At 31.8% G+C, this 27973-nt stretch overlaps 3 protein-coding genes and 2 long non-coding RNA genes across 15 annotated transcripts in view; 3 read left to right on the forward strand and 2 right to left on the reverse strand.

The window, feature by feature from the left end:
* The first annotated feature begins 364 nt into the window (after nucleotides 1–364).
* On the forward strand, nucleotides 365–4955 carry LOC111690874 (glycine dehydrogenase (decarboxylating), mitochondrial). Its single transcript, XM_023453455.2, has 6 exons — nucleotides 365–672; nucleotides 743–821; nucleotides 1962–2262; nucleotides 2326–2551; nucleotides 2620–4680; nucleotides 4741–4955. Exons 1-6 carry the CDS (start codon nucleotides 454–456, stop codon nucleotides 4849–4851), a joined length of 2997 nt encoding a protein of 998 aa, XP_023309223.2. The 5' UTR covers nucleotides 365–453; the 3' UTR covers nucleotides 4852–4955.
* A 2126-nt stretch (nucleotides 4956–7081) lies between these two features.
* LOC124419531 lies at nucleotides 7082–11553 on the reverse strand. The gene is made up of 3 exons (XR_006940673.1): nucleotides 11480–11553; nucleotides 11286–11413; nucleotides 7082–7199 (listed from the first exon to the last, which is right to left on the reverse strand). It is a non-coding gene; the product is annotated as an uncharacterized LOC124419531 (long non-coding RNA).
* On the forward strand, nucleotides 8326–10205 carry LOC111690882 (ruvB-like helicase 1). Its single transcript, XM_023453470.2, has 2 exons — nucleotides 8326–9727; nucleotides 9788–10205. The coding sequence occupies exons 1-2, from the start codon at nucleotides 8712–8714 to the stop codon at nucleotides 10140–10142; spliced, it is 1371 nt and encodes a 456-aa protein (XP_023309238.1). The 5' UTR covers nucleotides 8326–8711; the 3' UTR covers nucleotides 10143–10205.
* Nucleotides 11554–11695: 142 nt separating the features above from the next.
* The window catches only part of LOC111690869, a 33099-nt gene continuing 16821 nt past the window's right edge, over nucleotides 11696–27973 (forward strand). For 2 of the 11 annotated variants that reach the window (XM_046949413.1, XM_046949418.1), the window contains exons 1-14: nucleotides 16317–17533; nucleotides 17878–18279; nucleotides 18759–18935; nucleotides 20295–20494; nucleotides 20574–20791; nucleotides 20874–21462; nucleotides 21776–22960; nucleotides 23231–23872; nucleotides 24445–24793; nucleotides 24868–25128; nucleotides 25495–25608; nucleotides 25757–25883; nucleotides 26534–26661; nucleotides 27088–27135. In XM_046949413.1, coding sequence (XP_046805369.1) covers nucleotides 18787–18935; nucleotides 20295–20494; nucleotides 20574–20791; nucleotides 20874–21462; nucleotides 21776–22960; nucleotides 23231–23872; nucleotides 24445–24793; nucleotides 24868–25128; nucleotides 25495–25608; nucleotides 25757–25883; nucleotides 26534–26661; nucleotides 27088–27135 — 4010 coding nt within the window. In that variant the 5' untranslated portion in view covers nucleotides 16317–17533; nucleotides 17878–18279; nucleotides 18759–18786. Of the gene's footprint in view, nucleotides 12022–16315; nucleotides 17534–17877; nucleotides 18531–18758; nucleotides 18936–20294; nucleotides 20495–20573; nucleotides 20792–20873; nucleotides 21463–21775; nucleotides 22961–23230; nucleotides 23873–24444; nucleotides 24794–24867; nucleotides 25129–25494; nucleotides 25609–25756; nucleotides 25884–26533; nucleotides 26662–27087; nucleotides 27136–27973 lie in introns of those variants that run through there. The other 9 variants (XM_046949419.1, XM_046949420.1, XM_046949417.1 and 6 more) reach the window with 8 other exon arrangements.
* Nucleotides 12792–13275, reverse strand: LOC124419530. Its single transcript, XR_006940672.1, has 3 exons — nucleotides 13251–13275; nucleotides 13100–13171; nucleotides 12792–13022 (listed from the first exon to the last, which is right to left on the reverse strand). It is a non-coding gene; the product is annotated as an uncharacterized LOC124419530 (long non-coding RNA).

Below are 27973 nucleotides of genomic sequence, written 5' to 3' on the forward strand. Positions count from 1 at the left end.
GAGAGTAAAACACAGAATCCTCTATATTAAAAACATGTTAATGTAAATCAAATGTCAAATCTTTACATCTCCTACACATTGATATTCATACATATTAGCATAGAACTGCTATTGTAATTTATGATTAAAACAATAACACCATTTAACAATTCTTTAAAAAAACGTACATTTTTATTTGGTACAAAATAAGACTTTAAAATTTCATCTCTGAGTTAAATCGTCACCAACATTATTTTTACATACATACGTTGTTTGCATGAGTACTAGTTTCATGTGAGTACAATGTCAGACAGACAGTGATAAGAAAGTCAATTGTTGTGATAACAAAAGCATGGAGCGATCTTTTGGTATCTCAAATTTTAAAGGGATTCAGTCAGTTTTAGACTGTCGTCATATAAAGTCACTTTAAATTTTATTTGTCTATTCGGGATCTGAAGTCATAAAAAATTCAAAATGTATCGAATACCAAAATATTTCCCACAAGGTATTGCATCCATTGCCAAAGAGTCAAATCGTTTAGTTAAAAATGGTTATTTTAATCAATTACCACGTTATTTGGCTACAACATCTGTTGGAGATGTTCTATTTCCTAATAAGTCAGATTTTCCAAGCCGTCATATTGGTCCACGAAAGACTGATGTTGTGTCAATGCTGGATAGTTTAGGATTCAAGGTAAGTGGTTAATTTATTCTATTGCATTTTATACAACTACTTTAAAAAAATTCTTTATTAATGGTTTTAGTCACTGGCAGAGCTTACAGAACGGGCCGTACCAAAGGAAATACAATTAAATCGAGATTTGAATTTGGACAAACCATTAAGTAAGTATAAAGTGAAAAATAAAACTTTAGAAACGTTTCAAAATCTATTTTGTATGTACATTAGACCAACTCACAAAAAACGGTTAAAATATTCGCTGTTATGTAAGATGTTGTTACCCAAAATATTTTGTGTAATGCGTTGTTCTTTCGTGATTTTCAAGAAAATATCTCATGGGGAACACGATTTTCATGTTAAATTAAAAATTTTACCTATCTTTAAATAATCTTTGTTAAGTTTTATAATGGCTCACGTTCTTTTTTTAAATTTTACAGTATTTCTTAAACAAAATATACAATTTATGGAATGATTTGAAAGGCTTTTTGAAGCCAACTTGTGCAAAATGTGAAAAACCTAACAATTTTAAATATTTTAGAATATGACAATTAGGAGGAGACGATTATTTATGATTAAAGCATTATTTAAACAATCTCCCATATTGGATATTTCGTTTCAAAATAAAAATTTATAAAAAATAATTTAATTTGGTCCAACTCACTAACGGTCATCGCTAGACTTAAAATATTTTGGGAATCATCTTAAAACAACACAAGGTCAATTTTGAGAGGGGTAACGAAAACACATTTTTTCTTTCCATACAGAGTGAGTCGGTCTAATGTACATACATGTGTATTTGATTTTGAAACTTTCATACACATCAATTTTCATATTGTAGTCATAATTTAAGAAAAGGCTGACTTGTGTTATCAAGACCCCCTAGTCGTTATTATTATCATATTTTTATTACGAAGTCTCTCTGATAGTAAGTGCAAATGTATTATAATTCAGGATCAAATGTCAAACCAATGGACCATTATGTTATCTCCAATAGCAGCAATACGAAATAACATGTGATTAAAATAGGCACGAAGTATATACATACATACACACGTACATGCATATATGTAATGTCGTACAGATTAATACATACATATCTGTTCATTATTGGTAAACTATGAAACTTATATAGGTTGAATTAGACATTTGAAAGGATATTTATAATATTATGTGGACAATTTAAGAACTCCCAACTTTCAGGCGTTACAATTAATTTATTTACAATCTTATGACGAAAGCATCATTTAAGAACTCTTGACTTAGGCGTAGGCGTTATAATTAATCAGTTTCTACTTAAATTTCAGATGAGCATGAGCTTATTGTTCGTATACGGAATATAGCGAAAATGAATAAGATTTGGCGTTCTTATATCGGAATGGGCTACCATAATTGCCATGTGCCTCATACAATATTACGTAATATTTTTGAGAACCCCGGCTGGACAACTCAGTATACTCCATATCAACCCGAAATAGCACAAGGTCGTCTAGAATCGTTGTTAAATTATCAAACACTTGTATCTGAGATGACGGGCCTAGATGTAGCAAATGCTTCGCTTCTGGATGAGGGTACAGCAGCCGCTGAAGCCATGTGCTTATGTACCCGGTAAGTCAATCTAGTGGAAAATTAATTCCAATTATTCAAATATTTTCTGTTTATGTTTTATAGGCACAATAAGCGCAAAAAGCTTTTCCTTTCAAACAAAATTCACCCACAAACTCTGTCTGTGGTAAAAACAAGAGCCGATGCTCTAGAACTTGAGATTGAAATTGGCTCTATTAGCTCTGCAAATCTAGCAAGCAGGGAATATTCTGGTATACTTTTGCAGTATCCTGACACATATGGCGATGTCAAGGATTTCGAAGACATTGCTACTTTGGCCCGTAAAAATGGTGTAAGCAACTAGCAGTTACTAACTGCCTAAGAATATTCGTTATTTTTTAATTCATTTGTCGTTTACAGACTTTAGTTGTGGTCGCCACTGATTTGTTGGCACTGACGCTTTTGCGACCACCTGCTGAGTTTGGTGCTGATATGGCAGTCGGTACCTCGCAGCGCCTCGGTGTTCCTCTTGGTTATGGTGGTCCTCACGCTGGCTTTTTTGCATGCAAGCAAAGTTTGGTTCGTTTGATGCCAGGTCGAATGATAGGTGTAACCCGAGATATGGATGGTAATGATGCCTATCGCCTTGCATTACAAACCCGTGAACAACATATTCGAAGAGATAAAGCCACAAGTAATATTTGTACCGCCCAAGCTTTACTTGCTAATATGTCAGCGATGTATGCAATCTATCATGGCCCCGAAGGACTTAAAGACATTGCTAACCGAATTCATCATTTTGCATTAGCCTTACAGACGGGACTAAGTGATGCAGGACATGTCGTTAACAACAAGTACTTCTTCGATACATTACACATACAGCCATGCAATGGCCTTACCACAGAAGATGTAAAATCTCGAGCAGAAACAAAACAAATTAACTTCCGTTACTTTGCAGATGGAACAATCGGGGTTGCTTTAGACGAAACTGTTGGACCGAAAGATATCGATGATATACTTTGGATCTTTAAGTGCAAAAATCTTGATGAGGTTTTATCACAAAGTGATATTCTTAAAAATTCAATTGAAAATTCCAAGTTCTATAGAACATCACCGTTTTTAACCCACCCGATTTTCAGTTCGTATCATAGTGAGTCACGCATGGTTCGTTATATGAAGAAGCTGGAAAATAAAGATGTATCATTGGTTCACTCAATGATACCATTGGGATCGTGCACAATGAAGCTAAATTCGACAACAGAGATGATGCCATGCTCTTTCCGACACTTTACTGACATTCACCCATTTGCGCCGATAGATCAAGCTCAAGGCTATCATCGTATGTTCGAAGAGTTGGAACGTGATCTTTGTGAGATCACAGGTTACGATAAAATATCCTTCCAGCCGAATTCAGGAGCACAGGGTGAATATGCTGGTCTAAGAGCTATACGCAGCTACCACGAACACCGCAATGAGGGTCACCGCAATATTTGCCTAATTCCAATTTCAGCTCATGGAACCAATCCTGCATCAGCTCAGATGGCCGGAATGAAAGTTGAGCCTATTCGTATTCTAGCAGATGGAAGCATTGATATGGCGCATTTGCGTGATAAGGCATCTGAGCACGCTCGTAATCTATCATGTCTTATGATCACATATCCCTCAACTATGGGCGTATTCGAGGAAACCGTGGCCGACATTTGCGATTTAATTCATAGACATGGGGGCCAAGTGTATCTTGATGGCGCCAATATGAATGCCCAAGTGGGCCTATGTCGCCCCGGTGATTATGGAAGTGATGTTTCCCACTTAAATCTGCACAAAACTTTCTGTATTCCACATGGTGGTGGTGGTCCAGGAATGGGTCCAATTGGAGTTAAGTCACATCTTGCCCCTTATTTACCAGGTCATCCTGTCATTAGCCCACTCGAAAGTGATGACAACAGTTTTGGCGTTGTATCCGCTGCACCCTTTGGAAGCTCTGCCATTTTACCAATATCATGGTCGTACATTAAACTAATGGGTAGTCGAGGACTAAAGAGGGCCACACAGGTTGCTATTTTGAATGCCAATTACATGTCCAAGAAACTAGAGCAACACTATAAAACGCTTTACAAAGACCCCAAAAACGGTCTTGTCGCTCATGAGTTCATATTGGATATAAGAGATCTTAAGAAGACCGCAAATATAGAAGCCGTCGATGTGGCGAAACGTTTAATGGACTATGGATTCCACGCTCCTACAATGTCATGGCCCGTCGCGGGCACCCTTATGATCGAGCCCACAGAATCGGAAGATAAAGAGGAATTAGATCGCTTTTGTGAGGCAATGATTTCTATACGTGGAGAAATTGCCGAAATTGAAGCTGGACGTATGGATAGAAATATAAATCCCTTAAAAATGGCACCCCACACCCAATCACAGGTCATCTCCGAGAGCTGGAATAGACCATACAGTCGAGAATTAGCAGCATTCCCAGCCGTAAGTAAACACTTTTTAATAACAGTAACATTACAATAATAATAAAAATTTTGCTTTTAGTTATTTATTAAACCTGAATCAAAAATTTGGCCTACCGTTGGGCGCATTGATGATGCATATGGCGATAAACATCTCGTCTGTACATGTCCACCAATTTTACCCGATCTTTAGGAATTAAAACATATGTATGCAATTAAATTTTTTTAATACTGTTAGAAATAAATTCTTCTTCCAACACAGTGAGACAAAATAAACGAAAATATAAATATCCGGGATGTGATACTATTTTTCTGGTAGGTTTTATCAAGTACAATAAGAATTTGTTTTTTTTAAATTTACAAAACACCTTCAAATTCTTGAGATACGGATAAAAACTAGTTTTTCGTACCTTTAATTTATAAATCTGTAATTTAGTTGTATATCAACCGATTTTAAGGTTCTTAATGTATTTAGAAGTGACCTCTGGTAAGTTAGTTCTTATTCCCACCTGAGGCACTGGTTAACGAGCGCACAACAGGCCCGATAGAGGCCTAGGTGTATTTCTACGGATTTAATAAATAACATACTCCTTTCAAACTAACTAATTAATGTATTTAGAAAGAAAAACTGAGACCTTTACAATGACATTTATTATGTTTAAGTAACCTTGACAAATATTTGTGCATTTTATCAGCAAACATATTTTTTATTTCATTTTTGCACTGTTTGAAAACGCCTTCTATTACACTTTTCTCAAGAGAAGGTGTTTGAAAATTTTAAAAATGGGTTTTTCTTGTACTCGAAACTTTCTTTTCTCTTTCCATAATAGACATATGAGGGTATGTTGTAATGTTGTTTGTTACTAACAAATTAAAATAAATAATTAATAACGATAAATAATCAATAACAATTTGTAATTCTTAAGGGGATTAAAAGCGAATTACGTACAGCTTGTGTATGAAGATGAATTAATAATCTGATCGTAAATTACGAATAATTGCATAGTGAGAACAAGGCATAAGTTAAGAGTGTTAGAATAAATTTCGAAAACCGTCCCGATTTTTTACTTTACAAATTACGTCTAAAAGTGGAAAAGAACTAAAAAAGTCGATATGAAAACAAGTAAGAGTGTGTCGAGGGGCCACTTGAATGGGGCCATGTCAAAACGTGGACCGATGTGACTCATTTCAATACCAAACAAACATTATTTATTGGAAATTTTTGTTTAAAATTTCAACTCTCTAGCTCTTTCCGTTCGGGCTCTATTGTGCTTTTAACAGACAGACGGATGAACATAGCAGGATCGACTTGGAATTTAATATGGATCCACAATATATATCGTCACCTTAAATGCAATGAGGAGTAACAGCCAAAAAAATACAATCGATTTGGATTGATCAAAATACAAATTGTCGCAAATTTTTAGAACTCTATTGTCAAAAACTTCTATTTTATTTGCATGAAATAAGTTATTTCCACAAATCAGATCAATAAATCAGACAAATAAAATGAATTCCAGGAAATAGGTGGGAAATACAGTTCATATAATTTGTTTTAAAAAAATTTAAATTATAATTTTATATAATGAATGAAAAGTACATATTCATGAAAATATTATATTACGAATGAATGAATATTTGTTGCGAATGGATAATTCTTCTCCGGCGGGGTAATTTTCAATATTTGGCCATAATGAGGCAGCCGCCGGATGGGTAAATACCTCATATAAGTTTTGTTATATAAAGCGTTCCGGAAAAGACTTTTTTAGTTAATCTCTTTATCTACATAGTGTATATATAAAACAATATTGTTTTATTTGTTAACATTTAATAGATTTCAAAATTAAGCCATAACGTAGTAGTCAGCTGCCGACACCCGGGTAAATACTTCATAAGTATTTCTTAATATTAAGTGTTCCGGAATAGATTTTTAGTTAATCACGTTATCTACACAATTTTAATAAAAAAATATAAAACAATATTGTGTAATAAGTTAACATTTAATAGAAAAAAAATATTTTTTTCTTAAATAACATATTTATATACATACCAATTATGCCATTATTTAAATAAAATAATATTTGTTTACGAAATGCTTGATATTTTCAGATTTTTACATAAATAATTCAAAATATTAACGAAGTTTTTCTCCGTTTAACGGACATTTTTTAATATAAAAATGTAAACAACAACAAACTTTGACAGCTACATAAACCAGGCGAATTAAGAAAAAAATTATCAACTGATTGAATAACACCACCTTATATGAATGTTGAAATCTATTAAATGTTTATTTTTCACTTCAATTTTGCAAATTAATCTGCCGGAATACAAATTTTAATATTTTATATTTTAATAAAATATAAACGTTTTAAAAAAATTTCATCAAATGAATTCGCCGTACTTATGGTTTTTGACATCCACGTAAACCAAATGCAAAAACAAAATACATGTAAAATGTTGTTATTGCAGAACTGCCGCCACCTTATCTGAATTCGCCTTGGTAGTTTGACATTGTGCCAGCACTTGAAGGCGAATTAGCTGTAAGGGAAAATTTTGTAAAAACAGCTGACAAATAAATCAATGCGAATTTCTATTAAACAAAAATTGTTATAAATTTAAATCTATTTTTAATTTATTTCGATGTTTAAACTTTTAAAGATTAAAAACAAAATTAACCTGTTTGACATTAATAATACACCACGGTGAAAAATGAGCATAGTAGAAAAAACGATCAGCAGTTCTGATAACACTACCTTATAAGCAAGATATATTAATTATAAGGTAGTGTCGTCGGCGAATTCAGAAAAACAGAGCGAATTCATTTTATTTTTTATATATGGAGTTTGACAGTATGCCTCTACACTTAAAGGTGCCAGCACACTGTCAAAATACATGTAAAAAAAATCAAAAGTGTTTTACCAAAAAACAATCAGCTGCTCTGTTAACACTACCTTATAATTAATATACCATGCTTATAATAATTATATCTCGAATGGTACCTAGGCAAAGTCATAAAAGGTGGTGTTAGTCAATCAGCTGATAATTGTTTTCTTAATTCGCCTGGTTTACGTAACTGTCAAAGTTTGTTATTGTTTACATTTTTATATTTAAAAATTTTTGTTAAACGGAGAAAACTTCGTTTATATTTTAAATTATATAAATTAGATTCAAATTTATAATTATTTTTGTTTAATATAAATTCGCTTTTATTTATCGCTTTGGCACAATGTCAAACTACATATAAAAAAATATAGCCAATTCGCGTGGTATTCTGAATCCACCGATGACACTACCTTATAAAATGAATATACCTTAGTACCAGTCAAGGTATATTAATTATAAGATAGTGATAATAAAATAGCTGACTGTTTTTTGCTAATATACTTTAAAGTGTAGGGATAATGTCAAAATCTATATTTTTATCTGAATTCGCCGACGACACTACCGTATTATTAATATATCTTGGTATGTAGTTTGACGGCGTCTGGTTTGAGACAGAATTTTTTATATGGAGTTTGACAGCTTCAGGCTAAATTTTCATGGACAAAAAAATTAGCTGTTGAAATTACTTTACCTTATTAGTTTCGCCATGGTACCAGTCAAGTGAAGAAATAAATAATCAACTGATTGAATAACACCACCTTATCTGAATTCGCCTTGGTAGTAATTTATAGAATAGAAAAGCGATCGGATAAAAAATATAATCCTTAAAATTTAGATGTTGTCTGGTTATAATTTCTTCCAGGATACTTCTTCGAAGTTTGGTAAAAATTTTATCAAGTCGGTAGTTCTTTAAACTTTGTGTTAAAATTAAATTTTTTAAATTGTTTCAATAAGGGAATATATTTTAATATTGTACCATTGGTGTATCAGTGTACTTTTGAAGATCGAACTGTCCCAAAAAAATACTAATTTTTCCAACCCTGATATGAAAACAATTTTATTTAAAAAGTGTGGTTGCCTTGGAAATAAACATTTTAAATAATTTTTATTACAATCAAAGGAAAAAAATCGAATTTTCTCTATAGCGTGTGATAAAATATCTGCGAAATGAAAATTGAGGAAGTAAAAAGTACTGTTCGCACACAGCGTATTGCCGCCCATAGCCATGTAAAGGGTCTAGGACTAAACGCGGACGGTGTACCGATACCAATGGCTGCTGGTCTTGTTGGACAAAAGGCCGCACGTGAAGCAGCGGGAATAGTAGTTGATTTAATCAAGTCGAAAAAAATGGCAGGTCGTGCTTTGTTGTTGGCTGGTCCTCCCGGTACTGGGAAAACAGCAATTGCCTTAGCCATTGCTCAGGAATTGGGCAATAAAGTGCCCTTTTGCCCAATGGTTGGTTCTGAGGTTTTCAGCAGTGAAATTAAAAAGACAGAAGTTCTAATGGAGAATTTTCGGCGGTCAATTGGACTTCGAATAAGGGAAACAAAAGAAGTTTACGAGGGAGAAGTTACGGAGCTAACGCCCGTTGAAACTGAAAATCCTATGGGAGGTTACGGAAAAACTATAAGTAATGTTGTAATTGGTTTGAAAACTGCTAAGGGTACAAAGCAATTAAAACTTGATCCCAGTATTTTCGAGGCATTACAAAAAGAAAAGGTTGAAGTAGGAGATGTTATTTACATTGAGGCAAACAGTGGAGCTGTAAAACGGCAAGGACGAAGTGATACTTTTGCAACGGAATTTGACCTAGAAACTGAAGAATATGTTCCGTTGCCTAAAGGCGACGTCCATAAAAAGAAAGAAGTTATACAAGATGTGACTCTTCACGATCTAGATGTGGCTAATGCCCGCCCTCAAGGGGGACAAGATGTATTGTCGATGATGGGTCAGCTCATGAAGCCCAAAAAAACGGAAATTACAGACAAGTTGCGAATGGAAATTAACAAAGTTGTCAATAAGTACATAGATCAAGGCATTGCAGAGTTAGTTCCAGGAGTCCTCTTTATAGATGAAATACATATGCTTGATCTTGAGACATTTACTTATTTACACAAGTCCTTGGAATCACCAATTGCACCAATTGTAATTTTCGCCACTAATCGCGGCCGTTGTATTATACGGTAATTAATAACAAATAAGTTAATTTTTTTAATTAATACTTTTGACATTTTCAATTCTAGTGGCACCACTGACATTGTTTCTCCACATGGCATTCCCCTTGATCTCTTGGACCGCCTTCTAATCATAAGAACATTGCCATATCATTCAAGTGAAATGGAACAAATTATTAAGTTGCGTGCACAGACCGAAGGACTTCAATTAGAAGATGCTGCTTTTGTTCGACTCAGCGAGATTGGCAGTGCTTCGACTTTACGTTATGCAGTACAACTTCTAACTCCGGCTCATCAAATGTGTAAAGTTAATGGACGTACACAAATTACTAAGGATGACATAGATGACGTACACTCATTATTCTTAGATGCAAAGCGTTCGTCGAAGCATCTTTCGGAGAAGAACAATAAATTTATGATGTAAATTACTAAATTTGTAATTTAGTTTTTAATAAAAAAGAATTAAAAAGAAACTATTTTTTGTAAATTTTACGTATTTAATTTACAATTCAAGTAAATTATTCGACTATGTCGGGTCTTATATAACAATTATCAAACCAATAGTTATTGCATTTATCAAGCCTGTCACACAATTCCATTCCGATCGAAAATGGAATTATAACTTGTAAATCGATAAAAACTTAAAAAATAATAACTTTAAAATATTCTGTATTTCACGTTAAAAATTTGAAGTGGTTTTATTCTGAAAAATATGTTATTTTCCTTTTTTGAAAAAGAAAATTAGGAAAGTTAATTACACTTTCGATCGGAATAGAGTTCTGTGACAGGCCTGTATATTTCGACATTTAGTGGTCTTTAACAGCACATCACAGGCAGGATTGGAAACTTAAGCGTTAAATCACCAAAACAATTTTCAACTTCAATCAAAAAGTCAAAAAAAAAAAAAATTTATATGAAAATAATATTGATTATCTTTAAATAAAATGAATTCAACAAACAAATAACGAAACAACGAACTTGAAAAAAAATTATATACAAAGTTTTTTGTGAATATGTCTGAGCTGTCCTTACGGAGAATACCCTGCTTTCCATACACACGAGAAACTTTTATTTTAACGTCATCTGACTTAACTAAAGACAAACTTGGGCAAATATATTCCCACCTTTTCCAACGTCTGACTCAGCGCTTTAGTTATAATGGCTGCCTTATTGGAAACTGTCGTCGGCGTCAATTTCCATCTTCCTACGTCATTAAGTGTCTTCTAAATTAGTTAATATGTAAATAACCACAATATTAAGGTAAACCCAACGTCCGTGCAATATGATTTTCAATTCTTTACTTTATTGGTCTTTACAGTGCTCTAAAATTAACTGAAAAGTAAAGCTTTTTTTCTATAGTCCAAAAATCTAAGATCCGACTACTTCAGTCTATGCTCATTTTTTTACTTTCACTCTTTCCGGCTACATTAGGATTTGACTATATTTATGTCAATTTTTCTAGCCAATCAAAAAGCTCTGGATAGATATGTATAAATTTATGAAAATATTTTTGGAAGGCCAGAATATTCGTTTGGATGCACTAGCACAAGAAAAAAATATCACTTACTATTTTTGGTAGGTTTCTACAGTTATGATTTGTGCTATAGTTGAAGAAATTATCGGTCGTTCCATTAAACGGCTGTTTTTAATTTTTCACACAGAACTAAATTTTCTTCTTCGTTTTTTGTGGCTGTTCTGTAAAAACATTTTTACATTTTTATGTTGTTGAGAAGTTTAATTCCAGGAATTTGAATTATTTACCCTCAAAGAGGAAATCCCATCATTAAGAATAATTCTTTAGATCTGGCTAAATATTATCCAAAGCTTTTAACGGATTTTGAGAGTAAAACCAAACTTAATATTACCATATTTAAAAAAATCTTAAATAAAATTTAATAAACAAAAGGTGGCAGTATTTTTTTGGCTACTCATTTTCTTCTTGGAAATTGAGTTTTTAGTTGATTTTTTATGCTCGCTTTGTACGGATTGGTTTAAGTGTCGAAAGCAGTATATCGTGCGCTAAATATATTTTAAACTATATTGACAAATTTAAAAAATTTTTCTAAGAAAAAGAAATTCAACAAATGTTGCAAAGATTAACATATGAAGTCAAATTGTTGTAGAAAAATATTGACTACTGTAATAGTTGTGTTGAAATTGATATGAATTAAAATGCAAGTGTGCAGACAAAACAGGATTGTGTAATTTCAGAAAGAATTTTTGGTCTTTTTTGTGTTGAGTGGAGGCCACAGCAGAGACAAAGGCAACGGTGACGACAACTACGCCGAAAATATTCGAAGTGAGTGAGTATTAATTTCCTAAAAAGCGCCGCACCCGCCTCCAACCGAATGAATGAAGTAAGAAAAAATAAACTTATAAATGTGTGTTCATTTCTTTCTTTTGCGACTGCCGGCGCCGCTGATACCCACCCACACGTTGTATTATTGTCAAGGGAGACAACATTTGCAGCAGCTGCAACTGTCATGACTGCGAGACGGCAGCAACGTTTGTGTTTGTGTGCTTTTTTGTTATGTTTGAGAGAATGACATTGCAACCAAATAAATGGAGATGCCATCTAAATGTTAAAAAATCGCTCATTTTTGGTATATTTTGGAAGTTATAGCAAAATATGCAGGGTCAAGGATTTATGATAAAAATCATAGCATAGGCAAAATCTTATTACGAAATACATACACATATACATATGTATGAAAAATACGTGCCATAATGGTCATACAATTAAAGACCGTAAGGAAATTTTTTTCTGGAAAGTGTCTTAACAAATTGGTGTAAAAATCATGAAAAAATTTAAATTGAGTAAATAATAGGTCTTTTTTAATGTTCAAACATTGTGCCATTTAAATCATATTTACATTTAATTTCAAATGTTATCTTCTAAAGAAAATTATCTTTCCAGCAAGGTATAAAATATTAATATTGAGCGACAAATAACAAAGTTCTATCTTTGGATTTTTGTTACAAAAGCCACTATATATGTTATTTTTAGTTTACTTGCTTTTTTTCTTTTTTAATCTAACAATCCAAGAAGCTTTGTCCATGATATACCAAAGGTACCAATACCTTTGTATAGGAAGCTAGATCACTCGGACTTGAGTTCATTGGTTTCCACCAAAATCCAATGAGTTCTCTATTATACTCCATCATGTATCGAAGTAAAAGCTAGTTTATAAATCCGAATGCATATGGTTTATATGTAAAACTCGAAAAACAATAACGTGGTACCGTTATCCGACTCTCGAAGGCAGTACAAAAAGTTTTATACTTCCTTGGATAGAAATGTTCTCTGTAGAAGAAATGTTAATAAGAAAATAATTTTAATGTTGCAATTTTTTAAGAAACCAAAAAAGTCCTTTTATTTACCTAATATTCACACGATTTCCGGAACAATTTGACCAGTGAGATTTAGATAATAATAAACAAAATAACATCCATCTGGTAAAAATTTATATTTTTTGGACAATTCTAATGTACATTCATACATACATACATACATACATACATACATACATACATACACACATAAATTCATAAATACTTCAGGTACTCTTAGGTCCGCAATATCAATATCCGATTATCTCACAGATAGGCATTTTGGCGGTTTTTTTGATAGTATGTATTAGTGTTAATAGGGATCGGTACATTATTCGCGTAGCCTCCATTTAAACTCCGCTAAAATTTCACTTATTAGCACTTAATTATGATAATTATTTAGTGTACTCACAAATCATGTAAAGTTTGGTGAAAATGGGACCACATTTGACCTTAGTCCCCACATTAAGAGCTCTTTACAAAATTAACTTTAACGCTCATAAATAGCTTCAAAACATTTTTCTATGGTCGGTCCATAATTGCCCCTAACTTCCAAATAAGGCCGTTTAAGATTTAAATATTTATTTAACATTTTTCCAAAATTTTCCATTCTACAAAAGTATTGTTTGCAAAAAACAGCTGTTCATTGTTTTTGAGTGAAAACTTGGCAATACTAACAAAGTTAACTGAGCTTAAATCTAAAACTGAAAAACACAATCATCGGTTATAGCCCGCCTAAATTTCTTCCGAGTTTAATCTAACAGCAAGTTAAGCCTAGTTTAACGGATGAGTAAGAAACCCGCCCTTAATGAAACAAAACAAATCAGAAAATTGCAATTTACTTAAAATATTATGTTTTTGTTCTTCCGAAATCATTGTTTTATTGTTTTTGTTAATTGTGTTTTCTCACTTATAACTTGAGTTTAATTGGCCAATTACACTCAGTTAAACTAAGATAATAAGTTACTTTACTGAAAAACACGAAACATTTATTAAACCAGGTTTAACCAAAGAATGAAGATTATCTTTATCAGAAAAACCCGCCCTAAATCAGCTAATTTTGTTTGCTAGTTTATACACCCAATGGAGGTGGTTTAAACTTAAGAAAAAAATGCAAAAGTGTAAACAGCTGATACCAAAAAAATTAATACAATTTTTATTAAAATAAATATTAAAATGTTTGATTTATCGATTAATATAAATTATGGGGACTTCACATCACATTTTTTTGGTTTTAACTTTAAGTTTTCATTAATTTTCATATTACACTTACAATTGTCTTCCTCTTTTTTATAAAACATAAAATATAAATATTTTGCAGCTCCAAAAAAGCACCCTCTAAAATATTATATCATACTGAAACAAAATCTAAATTTCCATCCCTAGTGTCGATACTTTCTCTATTCACAATAGGACAAATCGTTGACTTGAGTATGTAAAACTTTATGTACAGTGATAGACAATCGTTTGAACGTATCCTATTTTCTTTGATTTGTAAACTAATTTTTATAAGAATTGTAAAACTTTTTTAGTTGTGTGGCACTGACCGAACAACTTTTCAACTTCATGGCAAATCCAAGTCAACTGGAACCTAAGTTCCTTTGGACTCAGCCAATAGATGCGGCTCGTCTACTGGCATTACATATAACGGACTTGAATAACCAGAGCGAAAAAGAGTAGGGATAATATTTACTAAATATATGTGTAATTCGGGAATCGCTGCTACAACAACTTATAAAATTCGCACATTTTAGTTTAAAGATATTTACATCTTCTTTAAACAATTCCATTTTTGTCACGTATGATATCATCTTATTTCAATCCATATTTTGGAAAACGAGGCTTCAATTTTGATAAATTTTCTTTTCTCACACATATAGTTATTGGCATAGAATGACAAAATTTTTTTTCATGTACTCCTATTTACAAAATTTTTTCCATTCTGAAGAAGTACTTACGTCACATACAATCTTATGGAATTGCCAATTTATATTTGCCGTTTTATATTTAAGATTTGCAAATCGGAAGTCCGAAATTTAAGGAATATTTTAACAATTTATACAATTTTGGTAAGAATAGAAAAGACATCATCCGAAAATTGTAGTGTTTTCCCAAGTGGAATTACATTCAATAAATACTTAATAGTTCATACAATTTATGCCGAAGATTTTAAGGACAATTATCGGAAAAAAATAAATACAATTTTAATATTATTTTAAATCAGACTTTTGTTTACAATTCTTCAGGAAAATTTAAGATGTATGCACTATGAATTCGAGTGAAAATGGAACTAAAAACATGTAAGAACTTATAGTCACAAGAATAAAATTTGATTTAGTTTTCATAAAAAATCATTTAAGTGGGATTGTACCTTGCCTCAGATATACTTAAGCCATTAACATCATATCTAAATGGTTAATGATACAATTTTTGATTATGCGAATAGAAAATATTATTTTGACTAATACTCAATGACCTTTGGATAATACTTAATGCACTTTTGGTGCATTATTAAAGTTTGTAATTTAGCTCATTCTTATTGATTTTTCCTATTAAATTAATGATTTACGCATGATTTCCAATATTTATTTATCCTATATCTTACAAAATAAATTTATAAAATATATTAACAAGGCGCCGGGTAACCAAACCATATGCGCTCACAAATCCAAAAATAATCAAATATATTCCAATATACTGTGCAGTTTTTTCTCTGGAAATGTCGCAGATATGCAGATGGATGAGTTGTAGTTTTTAAAAAAATCTATTGCAATAAACTGTAAACTTTTACACAATTTAAATGGGCGTACAAAAAATTAATCATTTTTACAAGTAAGAAGTTCTAAAAACAACATACTTAATAGACAATATTGAATCACGTATTATGCGTTAGTGCTGATGTTTGTAACACCCAAAAATGTAAATTAATATAAATATACCAATTGGCTTAAAATCTCTTTCTGATGTTCGTAATTTCAACAAATAGATATTTACAGAGTAAAATAACTAGTATGTAACTTATTTCAAATCAGTACCTACGAATAAAAATTACAAAATATTTTTACACCATGCACTGATAGATGATACCTATTTGTTGAAATTACGTCCGTCCGTCTTTCTGCTTGTCCATGCAAAGTTTGATGAAATTTGGCACATACTCTTCTTTTAACCTAAGGACGAACGCTATTCAAAATTGTTGAAATCAGTTCTACATTCTTAATTTAAATTTCTATATTGAAGAACGAGAAAATACCAAAAAATAATCTTTGGTTCCAGAGTTGAAAATATTTTTAAAAATTTTTAATTATGTTTTTTTAATATACAAATTTTTCTGAGGTAAAAATTAGCAAAATTCAAAAAATACTACATAAAAACAAAACGCTGTATAAACTATGGCCCTAGTTTGGAGATTTCAAAAAGCCAGCTTTTGAGTTGAAATTTAATGGTTAGAGGTGAAACCAATCAATTTAATTTTGTTTTCATTTTACAAAATTTAATTCAATTTTATATACATATAAAATTTTTAATAATTTAAGTAAATACAGACATAAAACTTCATAATTTTTTGTTTAGATTTTTTTATTTTGTCACCCACTGTATGTATGGACATTTATGACAATTTAGGTTACATACATAGATACATATATTAATCCATTGAAATATTAAGTGATATCGAATCAATCCTTTATGTTAATAGATAACTCGAAATTTATAATCAGCATTTCTATTGATTTACAATAATTATCGAAATTTCATATTGATCTCATACATGTCCACCCATATATACATACATACATGTATGTTAATATTTCAATAATTAGAAATAAGAAACACATTGAAGAATGATATATGTATGTATGTATATCAGCATCAGAAATGAAAGAGAGGAAAATAAAAATAACTGAGAGTATATGACAGCTGAGGCTTGTTATTGTGAGAGTTTTTTTTAATTGAAAGAAAACATGATCAAAAAATTAAAAGAAAATTATTGCAATTGGTGCCCATGTCCAAAATATCGACTAAGATTATATGTTTAAAATTGTAAGATTGATTGTAAATATATGTATGTATATGATCTATATATGATAGTTAACTTGTAGATTTACTTATCTAATTATTTATAATATTTGAATAAAATAATCAGTAGTAGGTACACAATTAATAGAGTTAAATAAAAAATCTGTCAGAGTGACGTGCATCTTTCCCCATTTTTCAAACACATTATTTTATTTTCATTTCAAAAATTTCGAATCTCTTTCTCCCATTCTAATTTATTTTTAGGATATTTGTCTGCGGATGCTATTCAAAATTTTAGTCGATTTTCACATTTTCTTTAGTTCGTTCGTTCACGCACAAGTAGAATTGCGGCACAACTCGTTCATCACTATTCATTTTAAACAGACTGAACCAATTGAAAACCTATTGTTGGAATATATACAACATACATACCTTTGGATATACATATGAACATAAATATTTTTATATGTATATAATATTTTTCGGATTAAAATTCTTAATACAGAATAAAATAAAAAACGATAATGTTATTACAAAACGTCGAAAATTGTATTTTAAATTTAAACATTTGAGAATTTAAAGAAACAAAAATTGCAAAATCAATAATAATAACTTATAAAGTAAAAGTACTTATACCGATTTGAAGAAATAAAATAAAAATGAATAGTTTAATCAATTCACAATAATTTTGTGAAAAATTGTGTATCTATAATAGAATTTTTGCTTATATCTTTCATTAGATCTTTTTAACTTTTATTTTTTTATTTGTTCTCATTGATTTTTTTCTTATTGGTACATTCGCCCAAAAAAAGAAGAAGATTTTTATAAAAATTCTTGTTGCGTGTTCAGCTAAAAGCTATTTTTAAACCAAAAATAAAATAAAAAGAATAATACAATATTAACTAAGAGAATAAGAAATGTTCAATAAAAATTAAATTAAATAAAAATACTAAAAACAAAGAAAAGAAAAAAAATACCAAGTGTTGTATGAAAACAAATCAAATTAATAAAATAAAAACAAAAAATAAAAGAAATATTTAAATATGTGAATATCTAATATATGCATAAACACATACATACATACGTATCGCTATAAAAAGTATAAAAATTTTAATGAAAACGTATTATATCCTTTTCGTATTAAGTCTATAATACTGATGTTATAATAAATCATTGCAGCAGGATTTTAAGTATTGCATTAAAACCCAGACCTGGTAATAACATAATACTATTATAACAAGTAGTCAATTAAATTACTGTAAGGGTCCTTAAAGATAACATACGATTTTTAAAGATGGAAAAATAACGACCTATATCTCGAAAATAACTACTGTTACGCATAGATATTCTTCAATCAAAATGTAAGAAATTCAATTTTCTATAGAAATTATAATTACATTATTAGACTGCTTAAACATTAGTAGTGATAGGTGTTTGCTTTCCATACAGAGTGAGTCGGTCCAATGTATGTATATATCTCAATAAATTTAACTTTAAAATTGTTCATTTGTTAAAAAATATGGAAAACATTTGACTGATTTACAAAAACTATGTAAAACTTCCATAGTCTGTCTTAAATATAAAATAAATGTTTTTTTAATTTTTTAAACTTATACTCTACTATTTAATAAATATACATACTATGATGACAGTAAAGTGATTTTTTATTTATTTTATTTTTTTGCTTATACAGTTTTAGCATTTAAAATAAGCGACACAAAATGGTAATAGGCAATCAAGATACTGGTGGGACCAACAATGGGTCCCATCCATCTGGTATTCCACAAGACCAAATTGATAATATTATGAGCGGCATTGCTAATACTGGTGATGTAAAGATGAATAATCACAGAAAAAAATTAAGACAAAGGTAAATATAAATATTACAATCACCATACATATTTTATTTTATTTAATTTCTTTTTGCAAATGTTTTTTGTTAATTTTATATTTTGTCCATTTCCATTCACCATACTTTATTAAAAAAGAAAACGCTAACAAGTTGATTCGAATATTAAATATATCATATTCATCGCATTTACTTTTTACGATTTCCAAAATAACGTTTAAACCTAAGTTTAAAACAATGAAAAATAGTAAAATTATGTACAGGTTATCATAATAAAACAATGTTGTTGTTGTAACAGCTTAAACTATACAATTTTAATCCGGGGGTTCTGTATTTAGGTCCAAGCCAAGAAATTGGGCTACTTCAATGGGGTTAGTCCATAAATCCATTGGACTAAGTGAAGTAGGGTGGGCTGGACAGTTGAATATGTGGTGGGTATCATGGGGACCCTGTCCACAAGATGGGCATATATTGGGGACGGCACGGTCTATGCGGGACCAGTAGGCGTTGAGCCTTGTTGCTCCATCCCGATCTCAGTTGTGCCAGAGCAACTCTTGTTTTCCGCGGCAGGTTCTTCTCTATTTCTGCTATGGGCGGTGGGCGACCTCCAAGAACGACATTCATGCGGTAACCTGAAACCGCGGTATTGATGGCGTCTCTATGAATGTCGTTCAAAGCTGCATAATGAAACAATAATATAATAAAACAACTACAATAATAAAATAATAATATTCTATGGTTGTATTATGCAGGTTATTATATATTTTTTGTTATGACAAACCTAAAGTTACCAATTAATGTCTATTAAAAATTGGTTGAGCATTAGAGTGTTCCAGCCTTCTTCGAGTGGAACGCCTTCTTCGATGTTTTTAAAATTGGTCTCAAATTTAAAATTTTTGTAGAGTAGTTTTGGTCCACAAATTAATTTTTAGTGGATTGGAGAGGCATATTATTGTCATAATTTTTAATTTATGCAGAAAACTGTAAAAAAAGAAATAGTTTGACATTTGGTTTGGTCCATTTCAGAATTTTGTAGATTATTTTGAACTTTATATACCCCTTATAATAAATACACTTAAAGTCGTTTTGCGGACCAGGAATATTATAATAATTTTTAAGCATATTGTACTGAGATCAATATTTTCAATTGATGGCAGAGAACTGAGGAAGGCCTTTAAAAAAATGTTTTTTTTTATTTTTCTCTTAATTTAGTACATTAATTTGCATCGTTTGAGATGTATTCCTCCAAAAAAGTGCGCCACGGGACATCCTGTTAAACATATATTAACTTTTTATTTAGCTGGACAATTTTTCAAGTTGTTATTTGCGTTTTAGGTGACGATATGTAATAATAATAGTTGAATTGATGTATGATTTCAGATTCGATATAATAAAGAAACTGGGACAAGGAACTTATGGTAAGGTACAGTTAGGTATTAATAAAGAGACTGGGCAAGAAGTGGCAATAAAAACCATAAAGAAATGTAAAATTGAAGCAGAATCCGATCTTGTACGCATACGAAGAGAAGTACAGATTATGAGTTCTGTACAGCATCCAAATATTATACACATCTATGAAGGTATGATTAGTGCGAATTTTAAATGCAATTTGCATATGTTAATGGTAATGAACTGTATAAATGACTTTTTCGTTTTTAGTATTTGAAAATCGCGAAAAAATGGTTTTAGTTATGGAGTTCGCTGCTGGCGGTGAACTGTATGATTATTTATCCGAGCGTAAAGTCTTGAGTGAAGAGGAGGCCCGTCGAATATTTCGACAAGTAGCTACAGCTGTTTATTATTGCCATAAACATAAAATATGTCACCGAGATCTGAAACTGGAAAATATTCTATTAGATGAACACGGTAATGCAAAGGTGAGGTGATTCCGATTTCGTTTAGAATGTGTTTATTATATGAAAACGTTTAAATATTAATTATAATAAATTTATTATACAGATTGCCGATTTTGGTCTGTCGAATGTTTTCACCGAGCAATGTTTGCTGGCGACATTTTGCGGTTCTCCGCTATATGCTTCGCCTGAAATAGTGGAAGGCACTCCATACCATGGGCCAGAAGTCGATTGTTGGTCTCTAGGTGTTCTTCTTTATACCCTAGTCTATGGATCAATGCCATTTGATGGATCCAATTTTAAAAGACTTGTAAAACAAATTAGCCAAGGGGATTATTATGAACCAAAGAAACCGTCTCGAGCATCTTCTTTGATTCGTGAGATGCTAACGGTTTGCCCTCGCAAGCGTGCTACAATTGAACAGATATGTTCACATTGGTGGGTCAATGAAAATGATAATGTATCTTGTTTGGAATTGGCGGAGGATCTAGCTAATCAAACACCAGTACGATTAGATGTTCTTCTATCGTTGACGCCAGTGGCGGTAACAGCTGAACAGTTGGTAGTACCTTCAGCTGATGGTGGGAATTCAGTAGGAAAAAATGCTGTCATTCCACGAAGCCATTCTGTTGGTTCAATACGCGATGTAGTTCCTAATACAGAAGCTGAACGTCGAATATTGGACATGGTTGCAGGTAAGTTAGAAAACAAACATATACACTCACACGAACATACACAAAATAAACAAAAATTAAAATAAATACCCATCGAACTATACTAAATATTTAAAATTTCAGTATGTAGTTGTCTTGATATCTAATATTTTACATTTGTATCATACCATTGTCGCCTTTCCGATCTTCCCCTTTCCTACATGCTCCCTGTTTCTTTTTATCTAATAACGATCTAATATGAAATTTATTAAATGCGTTTATAGTGAACTAAACTTGAAAAGTATCTATTTTAACGTCATGACTCATCTTTCCCCCTTTTCTGTACATTTTAAAGCTGGCGGCGAAGCAGCTCTTATGCCATCTCCCACACGTACCATCACTCCTGCACAAAGTCCACTTCAGACCAAACGAAAACTTGAAAATACCATATCAACAGACAATGCAGTAGGCGTAGCTTTAAAAAAGAAAGATAAAACAGAAGATAGTGCTACTAACGTCTTTACAAATGAATTAGCAACAGGAGGGGTAGCAGCATCTAGATCGAAAGTAACATCAACTTCTTTAGTTGAAGAAAGTGTACCCATGGAAATGGATGAAATGGCAGCAGGAAAAAGAGAAGAATTTTCAACGAAAGACATGGAATTGGTAGACGATTTGTGTGAACAATTAATACAAGATAAAAACGCCAACATCGATAAAGAAAAGAGTAATGTCATGGGTATGTTAGCAGATAATAACAATATCGATACGGCGGAAGATTCTCCCGAAAAGACAAAAGGTGCAACGAAGGTGATAAAGAAGTTTGTGAATAAACATAAAACGGCGGATTTGGTCAATGTCATTGGACAAATAGATCAGGAGGAGTCAAACTCTCTAAAAGCTCAGATCACCCCCGATAGCGTCGCGCCTACAATAACTAGTGGTGGTCCGCAATTCGTTCGCAAGTGTAGTTTACAAGATGAATCTCCGCTAAATAAATTAAACGCTGAACGCAGAAAATCTCGTATACTTGAAACAGCAGAAAAATTTCAACAAATGAATGCTTCCAATACGAATACTGGCGATAAGGGCAAGAAATTCATTATTCCTGGTGTAAGTGTTGGTAATTTTAAAAAGGAATACGAGCGCAAAGCTTCTACTGGGACTGGAAATCAGGGACAACAACTTACTGTAGGAGAACGTCGTGCACTGGAACAAGTTGCTGCTGCAGCCGCTGCTGCAACAATAACTGGGGAAAACGAAAGTCCTACATGTGAAAGTATTGATCCCGTACCTGTTGAAGCCAGTGACTCAAAGGCATCCGTAACATCCTTTTCATTAGACGAAGCTCGACGTTCGATGGAAAACTCAATTGCGTTGTTGCGTCAAGCTCAAACAGAGTCCTCCAAAGATGTTAACCAACTATGTGCCAAAACGGAAAATATACATGTCAGCGACTCTCAGGTCTCCAAAACTGCAACTGATAGAGAACGAAAGCTAATTAATGCTCGTGCGATTATTGGAAATGCAATTCAACCAGGTATGTATAATTGTTGTACATAAATGCGGACAGTTATGCCTTGTATATGTATAATTCCATTTCAATTAGGGAATTATGGGTTGAGTAACTGAGTACTTTAGTAAATATTTATGTATGTTGTATATACAATGTATGTATATGTATATGTATAGTATATACATATGTTAGTATTACGTATATTCATACATATGTTTGTATTACGTATATTCATACATTTAAGTATGTATTGTAGATTCATCACATCATTGGCTCATCATATATATATTTTAGTTTTACACAGGCCACAACCACTACCACCATTAACATCTTCATCGTTTTTCGGCAACGGCGGCGGGGGCGGTTCCGGGGGCTATGTTCAAATGCGTGCGGTTAGTGGGAGTTTTTTGGGAACAAGTAGAATACCCGCTACTGAAAATCATGCGAATAACTACTATCACGATCATCCAGTAGTCTATCAAAAAAATCCGTCATTGTCTAACACTTCAACTCAGCCACCAAATGCAAACGTTGCCCTCGCCGCTGCTCGGCACACTTTAATGGGACGTTTAGCTGCTGGTGGTATTGGTAGTTCTGTCCAACCGATCACTTTGGGGCCCATGCAAAAAAATGTAACTTGCTTATCGCCATCAAAACGTACAGGACAAGAACAATTCAAAACACCCCATAACATGAATTTTCCATCCTCTGTGTCGTCGTCATCGAGCTCACCTTTGCCATCAACATCATTTCCGTCGTCCTTTACACAACCACAACACCCACTGCCGACACAGCCATTTGGTTCCACAGCTACCAACACCGCCGCCAATGCAAAAGCACTAGGCGCTACCAAAATCACCAACTCTTGCAATGTCATAAACATTAACAGTACGCCAAAACCGTTCTATAATGCATCTCAATCGCCATTGTGGAAATGTAAGTTTAGCTGTCGTTAGTTGATTCGTTCGTTCGTTCATTTCAAATAACATTTGTTGTTTGACTGTAGAATTATTAATTATTGTAGATACATACCGCACACTAGCTCAATGTATTTTCCATAATCTTACTTTTTTCCAAAGTTTGTTCTCAGATGAAAATTTTTACAAAACATTTTTTAAGTTTCGACCTTCGAAAGTATTCCTTAGTTCAAGAGGTGATCGATAATTACAAAAATAATAATGTTTTTGACTTTTGAATAACAAATGAGGGAATTGATTTCAAGTAGAGCATTATTACTCTACTACTCTTTCCATTCATTTAATTAAAAAATTAAATCTTATCATGCTTGACATTCTTATTCTTTATCCCTCTTTTAAACATCAAATATGTTATGTGTTAGCAAACCCAAAAAATGCTTTTAATGTATGTATGTATTTATGTATGTATATACAAACAACCATATGGAATTATAAATTAAACAATAATATGTACATATGTATGTATGTATATCTTAAAATGTTATCCATTGTTCGTTATTGATAATATATATAAATATAAACGTTTAACAGTTTCCCAAGGGTCAGGGGATTCTCCATCGGCCGGTACTATGAAAACATCAACTGCATCAATAACGCTCAAGTCGGCTACTTTGCCACGTCGGAAAACCGCTAAAACAGAAATTCAGCTGGATATTAAACCACCAATTGCTGAACAACCATCAATGCGTTTCACTACAGAGATGCAGCATCCCGTTGCTGATCTGCGCAGTGCTCCACCTCGAGAAGGTCCTGTTCCTTATAGTCCTATCAAAGCACCGACAAATCAAAGAGCATCTAGCTTAGAACCCAAAGAACATGTTATACCTATTCAAAGACCACCATCAACCTACGCACGCACAATTTCAAATACAACAAATAGGTAAGATCGCGAAAAACTTAATGTTGCTTATCCTATAAGTTTATGGCTTAAACTCTCGTGTTTTTTCCGAACAGGTCTGGATCGTTGTCACGTCAGTCGACCAATGATTCTGAGTCGGACACAACAACTACAAATATGTCACAAGCGACAATTACTGGTTCCTCACAGCCCATTAAGAAAAGTCCTCGAGAATTCATTATACCTATTGCTGTGGAGGGCGGTGGATTTATAACACCTCGTGAAGGTAGCATAGAACCGTCTGAATCCAGTCATACAACTGGTACAACATCAAGTCGATCAACATTTACACGATTGCGGCCAACCCGACGTATAGGGTAAGAAATATTTTAAAAGAATTCTTTATTAGATTACCTGGTATACAATTTTAGTCCAATTGTATAACGGGAATCCATTGGGAAAATTAACAAAAAGTTGTCAAATTGAACAAACATTATCTTTTCAACAATGTAATTGTCATTTTTAATCTCCACATATTCAGCAAGTGAGCAAATGCATTAAATTTTGTCAGTATGTAGTTTTCAAGCACTAATGAACAAAATAAGAAAAAAATACATACATATATATCGAATATTTATTGGATATTAGTTGTAAAATGGAATATTCAATAACAGTTGAAAAAACTCTTGATAATAAAATTGTACGAATTTCCATTGTTAAATGTAAACAAATTATTTTTTTAGATCACTGCTTAGCGAAACTGGAGTCGATGAAGGATCTCCATTCCAAAAATTGCGCACATCCTCCTCTATTCGCGATGGTGATGATGATACTCGTTTCACTTTACACAAATTAAGGTAAGTTTGTTAAAACAAATTAAATCAAGGACGTAAATGTTGTTCTAGAAAAATATTGTAGAAGAGCAGGTTTTAAAATCTTTACGAATTAGCGAAATAATTCGAAAATATATAGTTTTAAATAATGTTCCTATTTTTTTATTTGCAGAAGCTCAAGACCAGTAAAGAAAATAAGTCAAGAAAATGATTCACAAAGTTCTGGAGAGGAAGATGATGATGATGATGGTTTTGAAATTTTAACAGCGGAAAATCTATTTTCAACACTTTTGCAACGTGTAAGTGAATATTTTTTATTTTAGAGGTAGGAAAGAGGTAAATACCAATCATGAAAATTGATTACAAATGTGGGAATGAACTAAAATTTTGTTATGCAAATCAATTTTGTTTAAAAAATCAGTTATATTCATTTATGAAAAAGTTCTTTTATTGAAAGGCACATTTTATGGTATTCTACCCATTTTATGGTATTATACCCGTTATTTATCCGATACGACAATTTTTTTACTATGACATTTTGTTGATTTTTTGATCTTGCCACTAAAGAACCTTTTAGCTTTCTTTAAATTGTTTTTACAAAAATCAATTGTTTCTAAATATGCACCATTTATTTTGAATGTGTTTTTAAAAATGCTGACAAAAATTCATTAAATGTAACTCAATTCAAATTATCGAAAATTAATATTAATTAAAGTAGGAAAACTTATGTTTTAGCTTAATATTTATAATAAAAAGAATTCTCATATCTAGTACTTAAATCAAAAGACTTGGAATTAAAGTTGTAATTAAGCGACATGAAATGTTCAGAAAATAAGCTAATATTAAATGTTAATTCTATCAACAAGACTCGTTATTCACCACAAACCCTTCTACTAATTTGTAAATTTTTTCAGCATATTTACTTAATAAAATATCTGTTTTTACATAGGTCCGGGCACTCACCAATCGCATGAATGTAAACAATGATATTACTACAGCTTTTCCCAGTTCAAGTCGTCTTCTAAGCAATATGAGACAGGCTCAAGGTCCTTTTTGGAATCAAGAACCATTTGGAAGGTAAGAAATATTATAATTTTTTTGTTTGTTTTATATTTTGCATATTTTTTTAAATTCATTTCAATGCCACTAACTGCATTTTTTTAAAAGCTAATATATTTTTTACATTTTATTTACATGCTGCGCTTTTTAATAAACAATAATTGTTAAACTGACCTAATAATGAAAAATCATTATGATAAACCAAAAAAACCAAATGAAATTACCCAATTGCACACGTCCTAATGACATGGCACATACTCAATTAAATCATGGATCAATTTTTGTTGTCATTGTTGCTATTATAACGATATAATAAACGTTGTGGTGTATGTGTCGACTACTGTATTTTACATTAACACATATAAAATGTTGAAACAAATATAAAATTGTTTCAATAATTACAAAAAATAAACAATTTTGAAAATAATCATTCAAATGAAATAGATCTAAAGTGAGTTACACGTACAGTGAAACAATTGAGAAAAGACAAGTGTAAGTATATTGTTGCATTTACATTCTCAGATTTTCTCTTCTTTTCGTGGGTCTATTTCTAAATAAAAATCCATATAAATGAATTGTATGTGCACATACATACACATATACACATACATATATACATGCATACATACATATATACATGCATACATACATATATACATACATACATACATACATACATATATATATACATACATACCTTCATACATACATACATACATACATACATACATACAGCACGCGTGCACTTCTTACAGAAGTATATTCTAATATACATACATAGATGTATTCCTGCATATACACATGTACATACATAATTATAATATTATAAATCTTTCTAACCACCTAGGTACTTTAGAGAGCCCAAAAATTATTGTTTTCTATTGCACCGGAAATCAATATTTTTGGGGCACCTCTAAGGTATACACATGTTAATACACGTACTGTTATTGTTGTTTTTAATATTGGTACAATTAGCTAGGTATCGCTTATTTGTAAAAGTGATTTTCAATGTTTGTGTTTGATTTTTTTAATTTACGCTTCACCTTCCCCAGAAGTGAATATAACTTTGTCATTCCGTTTAGAGAAGTCGATTTAGCGATGTCCGTTTTTTTTCTTTTAATAAAGGGTATATGGTGAAGGGTATATAATAATATAGAACTCTTGCTTGTTAACATTATAATATGCATGAACAGAAAAGAACTATTACAACACTTAGAGCATTTGGTAGGACAATTAATTCTTTAACCTAAATTTTTTATTTAAGTCAGTAAGTTTAATTTTATTAACAACATAACTTTAACACAATACTTTTAACACATAATAGCGGATT

This window comes from Lucilia cuprina, chromosome 4 (assembly GCF_022045245.1).
Source record: "Lucilia cuprina isolate Lc7/37 chromosome 4, ASM2204524v1, whole genome shotgun sequence".
Taxonomy (NCBI): domain Eukaryota; kingdom Metazoa; phylum Arthropoda; class Insecta; order Diptera; family Calliphoridae; genus Lucilia; species Lucilia cuprina.

Coding starts and splice junctions, on each gene's coding strand:
- LOC111690882 (XM_023453470.2), top strand. CDS start 8,712: ATGAAAATTGAGGAAGTAAAAAGTACTGTTCGCACACAGCGTATTGCC. Junction 9,728..9,787: donor CGCGGCCGTTGTATTATACG/GTAATTAATAAC, acceptor TTTCAATTCTAG/TGGCACCACTGACATTGTTT.
- LOC111690874 (XM_023453455.2), top strand. CDS start 454: ATGTATCGAATACCAAAATATTTCCCACAAGGTATTGCATCCATTGCC. Junction 673..742: donor TGGATAGTTTAGGATTCAAG/GTAAGTGGTTAA, acceptor TAATGGTTTTAG/TCACTGGCAGAGCTTACAGA. Junction 2,263..2,325: donor GCCATGTGCTTATGTACCCG/GTAAGTCAATCT, acceptor TATGTTTTATAG/GCACAATAAGCGCAAAAAGC.